The sequence below is a fragment of the Ictalurus furcatus genome, chromosome 16, assembly GCF_023375685.1.
Source record: "Ictalurus furcatus strain D&B chromosome 16, Billie_1.0, whole genome shotgun sequence".
In the NCBI taxonomy this organism is placed as follows: Eukaryota; Metazoa; Chordata; class Actinopteri; order Siluriformes; family Ictaluridae; genus Ictalurus; species Ictalurus furcatus.
Genome location: NC_071270.1, coordinates 13,926,328 through 13,940,630, shown reverse-complemented (window position 1 = coordinate 13,940,630; position 14,303 = coordinate 13,926,328). Strand labels below are relative to the sequence as shown.

At 40.3% G+C, this 14,303-nt stretch overlaps 1 protein-coding gene across 1 annotated transcript in view; it reads left to right on the top strand.

The window, feature by feature from the left end:
* The first annotated feature begins 3,685 nt into the window (after positions 1-3,685).
* Positions 3,686-14,303, top strand: part of robo4 (roundabout, axon guidance receptor, homolog 4 (Drosophila)) — a 28,243-nt gene continuing 17,625 nt past the window's right edge. Inside the window, exons 1-6 of the mRNA XM_053645776.1 lie at positions 3,686-4,180; positions 6,046-6,372; positions 7,603-7,760; positions 7,958-8,078; positions 13,457-13,595; positions 13,775-13,902. Of these exons, the coding sequence (XP_053501751.1) occupies positions 4,135-4,180; positions 6,046-6,372; positions 7,603-7,760; positions 7,958-8,078; positions 13,457-13,595; positions 13,775-13,902 (919 nt within the window). The 5' untranslated portion in view covers positions 3,686-4,134. The remainder of the gene's footprint in view (positions 4,181-6,045; positions 6,373-7,602; positions 7,761-7,957; positions 8,079-13,456; positions 13,596-13,774; positions 13,903-14,303) is intronic.

Here is a 14,303-nt window from a genome sequence, read left to right as displayed (position 1 = left end):
GCCCCACATCCCAGCCTTGTTCTATATCTGTGGGACGTGCAGAACGAATGACACAGATGTTGTTGGACGAGACAGCACCCCGTCCCTCTCCTCCTCTCCTCCTTGCTCCCAGCATGGGGTCTCAAACTTGTTTTTCAATCATTGTGTCCTCCAACTTCTTTTCCAAAAGAACAGAGAACAGAGAGGAGAGAGAGAGGGGGAGAGGGCGTAAGGGAGGGAAAGTGAAAAAAGCACTGGTGGAACATAAAGAAAATTCTTTGTAACAATCCCCAAATAACTTAGCACAGGTCTGCTGGTAGCGATCAGCTAAGCTTGATTTAGGTTTGCCCCCCACTGGGATGGCACTGTAGGGAAAAACTGAGCACTGAGAGACCAGAAAAGACAAGCATTTCAGTTCTGATCTTTTCCATGTGAAGATGCAGCTCTCAGCATGGCTGCTCTGTCTGGCAATCCTGTGCACCTGCTTGGTGCAAGCGTCAGGTCACTGCAAGTGCCACTGCACGTGTTTACCCGAGGACCAGCAGCTACAGGTGGCTAAGAGGTCAGAGAGGGCAGAGGGCAAAGGATATTATCGTCATCGCCTGGCACATGCACGTCCATCACGCAGAGACAGGGGTCACCGCAGAAAAGGTAAAATCTGAACCACAATCTGTTACTTATCTGCTTCTAATCAGGGTTCTGGAAGCAGTGTCTTGTGATTTTGTCCACTGTGTGATAAAGTAAGATGAAGAATGTTTTATGCAATTATGAAGCTGTGTGCTTTAGACAGTATTCCGTTGGTGCCCATCATAATACGAAGATTGAAAAGATGATCAGTTATGCATGGATTATGCTCTGCTTGGTCGTTTCTACTCCGGATAAATTCCATTTTCCAATCTTTGTCAAGAATGTCACGGCTATATTCATACAACAGCTTTGAGGGGAACACTTTTTGTGTGTCAGCATGGGGGTAGTGCATGAAATCAATGCTACTTGTTAAACTCTTTTTCATGAGATTTTTTTTTTTTTTGCTTGATGCCTCGGAGTTACTATATTACAGACATTGTAGTGGCTAGCATAGCTCAATTACAAACATTATACTGTAGAAAATTTCTCTGTTGATGCTGTTGAGAATCTGTTTTCTATATTATAATACATTTAGAAATTATTATTATTTATTATTATTATTATTATTATTATTATTATTATTATTATACATTTATAAATTATTTATTTTTTTTTCAGGTTTAGTGTTTGAATGGATTGGGGGTGTGAAGATACATATTGAAGATGGGAATATACCAATTAAATCTGAAAATCGATGGTACAGTGAATACAACTGGACCATTTTCAGACATAATATACTGCAGGTGTTTCCTTTTTTGGCAAATATTCATCAGTAGACATTTTTGAATGATAAAATAGCATATTCATTAATATTGTTGAACATTAGATTTTTAGTTAAGCTATTATGTTTTACCTCTTAACCCATAAGAATCAGTCAATTTGTCTTTGTTTCCTTTTTTAATTTATTAAACATTAATTATACCCATATTAGAGTCAACTTGGAAGGCTTTTGTCTGACCTGTATCATCTTTCTTAAGATCACAAAAAGTGGCAAAAATACTTTCAAACAGATTATGTAGTACTGGTAGCAGTTCAATTAATTTTATTGTATACAGTACTAAAGATAAAATAAATTGATGCATGGTAAATACAAATAGTTTCAAAATAATTTATTAATCAAAATCAAATGTTATTTTTAATCATCACCAATTTAATTTGTGGTATTAGTTTGATTCTGGCTGGCTCAGAAGGCAAACGAGTAAATACATGTCTGTCATGAACAGTATGAAAGTTTACATTATGAATGAGTGCAGTTGATGTTCTATACATCAACTTACGATACACTGTCCTGAATATATTATACTAACATTAAACAAGAATTTGAATGAAAGTGTTAATATATCAGCTTGGTTGCTCTTTGAGGCTCCTGCGTAAATAAATCTTCCTTCACTCCATTTGGGACTCTTTCTCGTTCAGTGTTGCTCTTTTGTTGCTTCTGAAGGTCACGGAAAGTGCTGGCCATCGAGGCCATGATCTCTGGATCAATACACGTCTATCAATGAAGCTGAGGCCTTTCAGCTTACAATAGACAGCTCACTAAACACTTTTTTTTATTTAGGTCGTTCTCAAAGGAAAATTAACTGCATTGCCTATTTTTCTCTGACACTTTTTTGTGCTCTCAATTCTCTCACTCTATTCTCTCTCTCTCTCTCTTCTCCCTTGATCTTCTCAGAAACCATATTTACACCAGCTTTAAAGTAACTATGGCTTAAACGCATCAGATATAGTTTTACTACCTTAAATGTTTTCACTGAGGATGTCTCATAGATATTTTGATAAAGTTTATTAAAATCAACAATTCAGAGTGTTCTTTCTGAACAAATGTAATAAATGTAATACACCGTTTAATATAATAAATACACTGTGTGTTTAGGTTTTAAAAAATACTTTAGACCACATCTAAGGCAGTAACATAATGTTAAACATGACATAATAGCACAATGACAAATGGAGTGTATTATTATTATTATTATTATTATTATTATAGAAGCAATCATTGAGATTGATATTTTTATACTTTTTATCTTAATTTTATTTCAGTTATTTTCTAATTTTCTGCATTAAAGTCCTGTGGTGTTCTTTATTTATTTCTTTTTTCTTTTTTAAATAATTCGAACAGGCATAAATGTAGCTTACAATAATGCACAGCATACAGTAACTGTGATATGGGTCATCTCAGCCAGTGTTCAGGGAATCAGAGGTATTTCCACGTATTGTCTTGGTACTGAGACTTTTTGCTTTCCTGTTTTTGCTAAAGTACATGGCTGTTCTATGTTCGAAACCATGAAAAAAAAAAAAAAACCTCTTATGTACCTGCAATGAAATGAGGACCACTGAGTCATAGTATTGATGGTAAATGGGTTTTAATTAAAGCACTTTTCTAACTAGTAACGCCCCTTTTGGCTTATGTTAACAACAACAACAACAAAAAACATGTTTAGTTTGGGAACTGTTAAAACAGCATGGGTGTTGAAAATATATAGTAAAAAAAGTGTGGAGAACATTATAATATCAGTCTAAAATATTCTGCATATATAATATATGCATTCACACAGTATATTTACAGTATATATACTGTATACACACACACACACACACACACACACACACACACACACACATATATATATATATATATATATATATATATATATATATATATATATATATATTGACATTGCCAGTTAGTGTTAGCAAATTAACAATACTTACCACAACATAGCTACCATGACTTCTACGGAGGCAATGGAGACCTCATTTATAGTATATGAGTCTTTACTTACTCCATGGTATGAGTGAGGCAGGGCCAGGAACGCTCATCCTCAAGCACCAACTGCAATTGTGTTATGAGTCAAGCACATACAGAGAGGTAGCTATAGGGTAGCATTTACTACATTGTGTAGCACGAGAACGTCGAATTGGCGTTATTCTTGTCGCTTTTCCCCCTACATTGATGAACTTTATTGGGTGCTTTAAACTGAAATAAAACCAATAATGTACTATTGATGTCAGTAATGTATACAGGAAATGTCTTCAAAACAAATATTCAAATATTTCCACCCGTGTATCATTGTTTCGGGGATTTTGTTTTAATTAATTGCAAGAAAGCTTAGACGAGGTGGAAATTAATATTTTAAATAAATAAATATCAATAAAACCGCCCCAGTATATCGGAATGAAACCCTGAATAAACGCTGTGGTATGTGAGGAGACTGCTAGTAGGCTCTATGGCAGCGATGTTAGCTGCGCTCGCGCCCTGTGTGGGGAGTGTCCCAGATCCGGATGGCGCTATGTTTAACAGCTCAGCTGGAGAGAGAGAGAGAGAGAGAGAGACTTTTCGACCTATTAACAGACTTAAGAGTGTTTCCCCCCCGTCGATTGGACTTTTATAAACCTAATATATTCAGCGTATCACCTGTGTAAAAGTTTCCTACTGCTGCTACCGGAACTTGGTTATAGGAGACAACGATGCAGTAAATCTTTGCTGAACTTCATTTTTCCGGTTAGCGCGTGAACAGAGCAGCGCTGATGTTCAGGATTTACCTGCTTGCTGCACTGCTTCATTACCTTCAAGGTGAGCAGAGAGTGTTTTATGACTAAATGTATTGTTCAGGAGCGACACAATGTGCTAGTAAGGCTCTATAACGTATAACTATAATGGCTGAACTAATGGCAAGTTTTCGAAGGGAAGTTCAGTGTCCACTTTATGCTGTAGTATAAAGTTAATGGAATGTATAGGTATCTCAGTGTGCATGGGATTGATTGCTTTACCAAAATAACCACCCTGCTGAAAAAAAACAACAACAATAGAAACCATCACAGAAATTCTAATGGTTTCCACTACAAATACTATTACAAACCAACAGCTAACCATTAAAACCATTACCATTACCGGTCCTTAATGGAATCCATTAGATATAGTATGCCACCAATAGAAGGCAACAATTGACCAGTAGAAACCCACAAGGACCATTACAGTTTCCATTAAAACCAATACAATTCCCATTATAACCGTTAAAACTATTACAAATACTATGAGTGTTTCTATTAGTTTCACTATAGTGTTAGGGTCACATGGCAGAAAGAACATATCATCTGATTTGAATCAGATATTTATGTTGTTGTTTGTGTTGTCGAACTCACATTTTTCTAGATGCCTATTAATTAATAATAATATTATTATATCTATTATATTGCCAATTATTATATTTTGTTATTTTATAGTATGCACTCATGTCCAATCCCATTTGGTCCATGGTTTTCTTGAAAATCCTGCATTCCATAAAATAGACATCAAAGTTGTAGATGATTTAGTTCAGGAAATTCCCATTTACAAGACAATAGAAACTTTTTATAGTTGATGATAGTTTTGCCAAGAATGTATCACATTCCAGTCTACATTGTTAAGCTGCTTGCACTTCTCTAGTCAACGGAAGTCGGCTGAAGTTGACAGACACGTGTTTAATCGATACACACTTAAGATACAATAAAATACTAGGAAAAAGTTGTGCTAGCAGATAATAGCTGGCAAAACTCAGTCAAGTGTGTCGCTTTGTTTCAAGCATGCACTCCCATACTGACGTGATTGTTGTGTTTTGGTGGTGGGTATAAAGGGGTCATTGTAAAAGGCCAGTAATAGCAGGGTCTGTGCTGGAGGGCTCTCTGCACAGGTGATGGATATCCTGCTAGTTCCTGATTGTGTTTGTAAATTAAGGCCTTTTGTTCCTCACAAAAAAACTGACTGCTCTTCAAATCCTCACAGGAAACCCGCTTCCTCACCGAGTGGTCTTCAGCGGCAGGCATGTGACACAAGAGTTACGATGCCATCCAAGAATAGAAGTTGTTTATTTATGTTGGCTTAGGTGTCGCTTGACCTCTGGCTCCAAAGTTGTCTTAATTCTTAAAGGAAGATAGTTTTGAGTCCATAGAATTTTGTCAATTCTCAAGGAGACAGTTGGCTTTTGGGTTAATGACCTTGATCATGAGGCCAATGGTGGAAGTCTAGCACTTGTGAAATTTGAACACATAACTTTACAGGCACAAGCACAGAAAATTCACAACATGAGTTATTTATGACTTTAGTATCTAGATAATAACCTAGATATACAGTTGTGCCCAAAAGTTTCATACCCCTTGCAGAATCTGCTAAACCTTAATACTGTTAACAAAATAAGAGGGATCATAAAAAGTCCCTCAGTTGTCCTCAGTGTGAAAAGATGAATCTCAACATCATATAGCCACTGTTGGATAGCAGATTCTGCAAGGGGTATGCAAACCTTTGGACACAACTGTAGCAGGGATCTTTCAGTAACACCTTGATCTAGATGATTGATTTGATTTCTTTTGAATGGGCTTTAAACCAATTGTAGTTTTGTTTGGGATGAAAGGACTCTGCAAAGGAATCTACAAATAACTTAATCTTCTCATGTTTTTTTTTAGGTTCCAGACTGCGTTCTGATGAAGCTTCTCCCCGGATAGTGCATCATCCGTCTGATGTGGTGGTGCGTGTTGGGAGTCCTGCCACACTTTCCTGCCGAGCTGAAGGAACCCCAGAACCATCTATCCAGTGGCTCCGCAATGGCATCCCTCTGGAGCCTGAGAAGATGGAGGGTCAGTCACGGCCCATCATCCTGCCTGAGGGTAGCCTCTTCTTCCTCAGTGTGGTGACTGGGAAGAAGAGCCAGTCTCATGAAGCAGTGTATTCCTGCCTAGCTCGAAACAGTGCAGGCACTGCAATCAGCAGGAATGCCTCTCTGCACATTGCAGGTAATAAAGTCTATTGCTTTATTTCTATTTAATGCTTATAGCATATCAGCTTTTGCGTAGTGTGGTTGTGACCTAGATGAGTGACAACCTTCTTAAGACAAAAAGCTTTTTTTTGTTGTGCTCTTACTGTGATGCCTCACTGTCTACGAGTCTATAGTCCATTTCCATGCTCATGTGCTTAATAGAGACAGACAGAAATCGATGAGCTGGAGCAGTATCATTTACTATCCAAACAGGCTTAAAGCTTAGAGTCAGAATTGGCCAGTGGATGCAGAAGCCTCAGAAGATCATCAGTGAGATTAGTCAGGGTCAGATGTCAAAGTTTGCCCTCCTCCCTCAAACAAACACTGCAGTAATTGAGCAGTAACAGCACGTTGTGTTTGGAGCTCAAACATGCAGCTGCTCAGTGCATTCCACAGTACAGACTCGACTGAGACATCAGAGCGGCATTCACTGCTAAAATATCAGAGCTAGTAAAGTGCAGTAGGTGTTTATTTTTTACTAGTGAATTTTGCAATCGCAGAAATGTATGCAAAATCAAGCAAACTCTTCAATGTTCTTTTTTTTTTCCTCAAATTTTTTTATTGAATGAAAAGAGAAGACAGACACAATATTTGAAACAACAATCAGAAACATGTCTTTTCAGAATTTTTTAAATCCTTTTACAACAGAGAGAAGAAGAAAACATTACTCAGTAAATAAGTAAATAGAACTCGACAGTATTCGGAGGAGCTTGCAATTTTTCAAAATCACCACAGGTTTTCTACATATTTGGGCCAACACACATCATGTGACGTCATTACAATGTGCATTCAGCCAAGGCCCTCTTTGATTCACATGCGTCAAACACGAGTACAGCTAAACGACCTCACTTACCAACAAAAGACAAATTCGTGCAATTGCAATTTTGCAAATTCAAGTAGTTTTATGCAACAAAAAAAAAAGCATAAAAATTTGCAAATTTTGAAGTCGCAGGAAGATCAAGCATTTTTGGCCGCAGCAATTGAAAAAAAAAATCCTGTACTGACTGGGTAACACTACCACTTTGTATTTTATCTTAAGCTATATATTGTAATGAAAGCCCATTTGACATTTGCCCAATGAGTATGATTTCTAATAGGCTGGTAGGTGGTATAAAATTAATTTGGACGTAACATTCTATCCTGCTTGATACCTAAAACATGTACATTTCTTTATAAGAGATGTTAATGGGTTTGTTTTAATTCGAAGCTCTGCGTGAAGAGTTTCGTGTGCAGCCCGGGGATGTGGAGGCAGCTGCAGGTGAGGTAGCAATGATGAACTGCAGCCCACCTGTGGGACATCCTGAACCTAACATCACCTGGAGGAAAGATGGCATCCTCATCAACACCACAGATGGACACTACACTGTGAGACTTGATTTGCTGAGTCGAGTGCAAAGACCACGTTCGTTTACTAATCAACCTAAAGTGTAGAAGGAAGATGACTAACAAATCATGCCACGGCAATTTTGCTGTTATAGTTCAATATCTCTAATTTCTGAAGTACAGCAGAGCAAAGCTATTTTGGTGATTATGCCACATTCTTGTCATTCTTTATTGCTCAGGAGCTCAATGGGAAGTTGATAATAGCTCCAGCCCAGAAACAGGACTCCGGAGTTTACATCTGTGTGGCCTCAAACATCGTTGGAGTCAGAGAAAGCAGAGCAGCCAGGTTAACAGTTCTGGGTGAGCAATGTTGATATACAGTTACACTGCAGTTACACTGCATCTTGTCCAAACAACCTTAATTATTAATGTACAGTAATTTGCACTAATATCTGGATACATTCATATACAGTATCTCACAAAAGTGAGTACACCCCTCACATTTTTGTAAATATTTGATTATATCTTTTCATGTGACAACACTGAAGAAATGACACTTTGCTACAATGTAAAGTAGTGAGTGTACAGCTTGTATAACAATGTCAATTTGCTGTCCCCTAAAAATAACTCAACACACAGCCATTAATGTCTAAACCGCTGGCAACAAAAGTGAGTACACCCCTAAGTGGAAATGTCCAAATTGGGCCCAATTAGCCATTTTCCCTCCCGGGTGTCATGTGACCTGTAAGTGTTACAAGGTCTCAGGTGTGAATGAGGAGCAGGTGTGTTAAATTTGGTGTCATTGCTCTCACACTTCCTCATACTGGTCACTGGAAGTTCAACATGGCACCTCATGGCAAAGAACTCTCTGAAGATCTGAAAAAAAGAACTGTTGCTCTACATAAAGATGGCCTAGGCTATAAGAAGATTGCGAAGACCCTGACACTGAGCTGCAGCACGGTGGCCAAGACCATACCGCGGTGTAACAGGACAGGTTCCACTCAGAACAGGCCTCGCCATGGTCGACCAAAGAAGTTGAGTGCATGTGCTCAGCGTCATATCAAGAGGTTGTCTTTGGGAAATAGACGTATGAGTGCTGCCAGCATTGCTGCAGAGGTTGAAGGGGTGGTGGGGTCAGCCTGTCAGTGCTCAGACTATACGCCACACACTGCATCAAATTGGTCTGCATGGGTGTCGTCCCAGAAGGAAGCCTCTTCTAAAGATAATGCACAAGAAAGCCCGCAAACAGTTTGCTGAAGACAAGCAGACTAAGGACATGGATTACTGGAACCATGTCCTGTGGTCTGATGAGACCAAGATAAACTTATTTGGTTCAGATGGTGTCAAGCGTGTGTGGCGGCTACCAGGTGAGGAGTACAAGGACAAGTGTGTCTCGCCTACAGTCAAGCATGGTGGTGGGAGTGTCATGGTCTGGGGCTGCATGAGTGCTGCCAGCACTGGGGAGCTACAGTTCATTGAGGGAACCATGAATGCCAGTATGTACTGTGACATACTGAAGCAGAGCATGATCCCCTCCCTTCGGAGACTGGGCCGCAGGGCAGTATTCCAGCATGATAACAACCCCAAACACACATCCAAGACGACCACTGCCTTGCTAAAGAAGGTGAGGGTGAAGGTGATGGACTGGCCAAGCATGTCTTCAGACCTAAACCCTATTGAGCATCTGTGGGGCATCCTCAAACGGAACGTGGAGGAGCACAAGGTCTCTAACATCCAACAGCTCCGTGATGTCGCCATGGAGGAGTGGAAGAGGACTCTAGTGGCAACCTGTGAAGCTCTGGTGAACTCCATGCCCAAGAGGGTTAAGGCAGTGCTGGAAAATAATGGTGACCACACAAAATATTGACACTTTGGGCCCAATTTGGACATTTTCACTTAGGGGTGGACTCACTTTTGTTGCCAGCGGTTTAGATATTAATGGCTGTGTGTTGAGTTATTTTGAGGGGACAGCAAATTTACACTGTTATACAAGCTGTACACTCAATACTTTACATTGTAGCAAAGTGTCATTTCTTCAGTGTAGTCACATGAAAATATATATAATCAAATATTTACAAAAATGTGAGGGGTGTAGTCACTTTTGTGAGATACTGTACATCATACATACTTGATACCCTGCCTGAAATGTTTTGGCACGAGCTATAGTAAAAATATAATTATACAGGCTAAATTAACAGCTTTACAGATACAGTATTGACCGTGTACCTGAAGTAGTTTAGGGTTTATTTTGTTAAATGGGGTGTGTGGTATGTGAATGCTAGTTAAATTAATGTTAGATCTGAGGTGAACATAATTTTTAAGCAAAGTTAGCTTTGTACTTCCATCTGTTGTTATGTTGTCACTAGGCCGATGTGACTCATTAATTACATGGTATGCAGTCATCTTTAAAACGGAGGATTCTAATAAGAGCATTTTGGCCAGACAGCAGGGTTGCCTGATCTGCAAGTTGATTTAATTTTAATCTGCAGGTTAAAAAAAAAAAAAAAAAAAATACTGATAGTGAACTACTAGCTTCCTTTCCATACCTCCTCCAGATCTGAATCTATACCCAATTCCAGAGAAATTCCACACAATTCCAATTGATGTGTTTATAGACAATTAAAATGCAGTACTTACCACACATCTACTGGAGTATGAAGAACTAGTTTCTATTTCCTTAGCAATAAAAACTGAGGTGGTAAAAGTACCCAAATTCTTTGCTCAGGTAAAAACAATTAATTTCTCATCTAAATAAATGAAAGTAAATTTGATTCAAGAACAGGTTCAAATTCTTCACCAATGTTACATTAGAAAAGCATAAACTCTACTAAAATTATGAAAGTAAAAGTAGGTGAAAGAAGGTGTCTGATGGAAATCACACACTGCTTAAAGCCCCTTTCAGCAAGGAACCAAGGAACTTGAAAAGCATTAGCTAACTAATGTCACAACACGGGAGGTGAGGCAGAAGCAGGTGCAGATCAACGTCTTTATTTTTATGAAGCAGACAAAAGATTAACTAGATTAAACATGGAACCAAAGTCTAGGCATGGAACGAGAGCAGGACATGGAAATAAGACTGCTTAGCATATGTAACGCATTCACTATCACTTTCAAGTATACGGGTAATACTGCGCGAAGTGCACAGCAACACAAGGGGTTTAAATAACCAACGTAATCACCCTTAAGTACAGACAGCTGGAACCAATAATGAGACACCCTCGAACATAAACCAATACCAGAACAGGAAGAGAACAGAAGGAAAACAAAGACACGTGTCAGTATACTAGAGTTCAGTCCCGTGCACATGCACTCTCTGAAGCTGCACCGGCCATCTGCCGGCGAGGGCATAACAGAACCCCCCTCCAAAGGCGCCCCTCCCAGAGCGCCAACAAGCACCCCCCTCCAACGGCAAGTCCGGTTCCCCTGTGTGAGCTATCTCGCAATGCATCGGAAAACAAGGTGGCCTTCACCGGGCTGTAGACAGGCGGAGCACCATCCCCAGTGGGATTGAAACTCGGGGCGCCGTCCTCGGCGGGACTGGAAAGCTGGGCGATGTCCTCAGCAGAACTGGAACGCTGGGCAACGTCCCCAGCGGGGTAGGACAGCAGGACACGTTCCCAGCAGGGAAGGACAGCGGGACAGCTTCCTCGGCTGGGCAGGACAGCGGGACGGCTTCCTCAGCAGAACAGGGCAGCGGGACAGCTTCCTCCACAGGACAGGGCAGTGGGACAGCTTCCTCAGCAGGACTGGACAGTGGGACAGCTTCCTCAGCAGGACAGGGCATCTGAACAGCTTCCTCAGCAGGACAGGGTGGCGGAACAGCTTCCTCAGCAGGACAGGACAGTGGAACAGCTTCCTCAGCAGGACAGGGCAGTGGGACAGCTTCCTCAGCAGGACAGGACAGTGGAACAGCTTCCTCAGCAGGACAGGGCAGCGGAACAGCTTTCTCGGTGGCAGAGACCTCCCCGCGGGGTCTCTGGCTGGAGCTCTGAGGTCGCCCTGTTGACCTCAGGCAGAGGCTCCGTGGCTGCGACCTCCGGCTGTTTACATGGCGCAGTGTAGTCCCCCGGCAGCGGGAAACCCCAGTAAATCAGGTAGCTCTGCTGCCTGCATAGCGTAGTGTTGTTCCCCAGCGTCAGGAAGCCCCAGTACTTTGTGTAGCTCGGCTGCCTGCAGAGTGTAGGGTTGTTCCCCGGCGGTGGGAAGCCCCAGTAATCCGTGTAGCTCGGCTGCCCGCGTAGTGCAGCGTAGTCCTCTGGCAGCGGGGGCGGGGGAAACTGCGCAGGTGGCGACGTGGCACGTGGCCCGGCTTGCTGCAGCGGCTTCAGAAGGCGGTGGATCTGAGCAAGTTCTTCGTTTAGCTGTTTGCTCTGTTACCAGAACGATCTCAAACTCGGCAGCTCTTCGGAATTCATTTTGATCTGCTGCTTCCGCGTGGTAGGCACAGTATTATGTTGCACACCTCGCGTGTTACGACATGCGAGGTGAGGCAGAAGCAGGTGCAGATCAACGTCTTTATTTTCATGCAGCAGACAAAACACAGGAAACGCAGTCTATACTGAACAAGATTAACTAGGTTAAACATGGAACCAAAGTCTAGGCATGGAACGAGAGCAGGACATGGAAATAAGACTGCTTAGCATATGTAACGCATTCACTATCACTTTCAAGTATACGGGTAATACTGCGTGAAGTGCACAGCAACACGAGGGGTTTAAATAACCAACATAATCACCCTTAAGTACAGACAGCTGGAACCAATAATGAGACACCCTTGAACATAAACCAGTACCGGAACAGGAAAAGAACAGAACCAAAACAAAGACACGTGTCCGTATACTAGAGTTCAGTCCCGTGCACGGGCGCTCTCTGAAGCCGCACCGCAGTGCCATCTGCCAGCGAGGGCGTAACAACTAACAGCAAATTCATTCTTAATCTCTCAAATGTTAGTTAGAATGATAATAGTAGTAGGTTTCATTCATACACTGGAAGCTGTCTAATGCAAGAAAAAAAAAAAATTGGCTTATGACTTTACAGATAAATGATTATAGAGAAATGTGTTGATGTAGTGTTGCAGAAAGTCAAAAGTATTAGGTAAAACAAAACCCAAGTACAGATACTTTAAAAAATAGACTTAAGTACAATAACAAAGTAACTGTACTTTGTTATTTCCCATTTCTGTAAAAAGCTGATGTAATTTTGTCAAATGTAGTCTTCATTTCCTGAAATATATGACATACAGTTGAGTTCATATGTGCACATTCACCTTGCAGAATCTGCAAAATGTTAATTAATAATAATAATAATAATAATAACAATTATTATTATAATAATAATAAGAGGATCATAAAAATAGCATTTTGGTTTTTTTTTATTTAGTACTGCCCTGAATAAGCTATTTCACCTAACAGATGTTTACATTCTCACATTGTTTACAAGGCATTCACTGATTCTCAAGAAGGCAACGCACTACATTAAGAGCCGGGGGGGGGTGTAAACTTTTGAACAGCATGATTGGTGTAAATTGTTATAAATTTGTGTAAAAATCTTATTTTTCTCATTTAGAATTGCCCTTCAGAAGTTACATAACATATTTACATGTTACATTTACATTTACAACTTTAATGCATGTTTGTAAGAGTGAATAAACTTAGCACTGTGCTATTTTCTATTTTTTTTTTTAAAGCACAATATTAAAGCAGGACATTAAAGTGACCTCCTGTGTTTCTGTTCTCCAGAGAAACCGGTGATACTACATGAACCCCAGAACATTTCTGTGAGCATCGGAGAGTCTGCACATTTCTTCTGTGAGGCTAAGGGTGACCCGATGCCCACGGTGGAGTGGAGCAGAGAACAGGGGCGTTTACCCAATGGCAGGTTAGAGACACAGCATGTCAGTTCACACACTGAGTTCCGCTAGCATTTTGGTGGTACTTAAAATGAAACTTTTATTAGAGTTTTTATACACATGGCAACAGACCCAGAAGTCTACGATGATAGTCTTGCTGGTCAAACAGTTTTATAAGTCTTCTTTCTCTCTTGTGCGTTGATATTAGGTATTTGGTTAATCCAGATCAGAGTCTTCAGATCCACTATGTGACGTTACAGGATGCAGGAAGGTACACCTGTACTGCGGTCAACGATGTAGGCGAGTCTAAAGCTAGTGCTCGGCTCTTTGTGGAAGGTAAACGTAGTCATCATAAACCATATTCTCTTTGCATGATGGTATTGCATGTATTGTACATATAGTACATTTACAATAAGATACCTGTTAAGGCTATCTGATTAACTTTTACTATTATATTATTTTGAAATTAATGGACTGGCAAGGCCAATTCTTTTGTTTTTGCTATATACTGAAGGCATTTTGGTTTGAGACCAAAATATGAATATGAGACAAAAGATCAGAATTTCAGCTGTCCTGATATTTCCTGATATTTACATCTAGATGTGTTAAACAACTTCGAACATGGCACCTTTGGTGGCAGACCACCCAATTTTTAGATGAGCAAAAGTATAGGAACTGATCATCTTAATGTAAATAACACTTAATATTGGGTTGCATATCCCTTGCTTGCATTAATT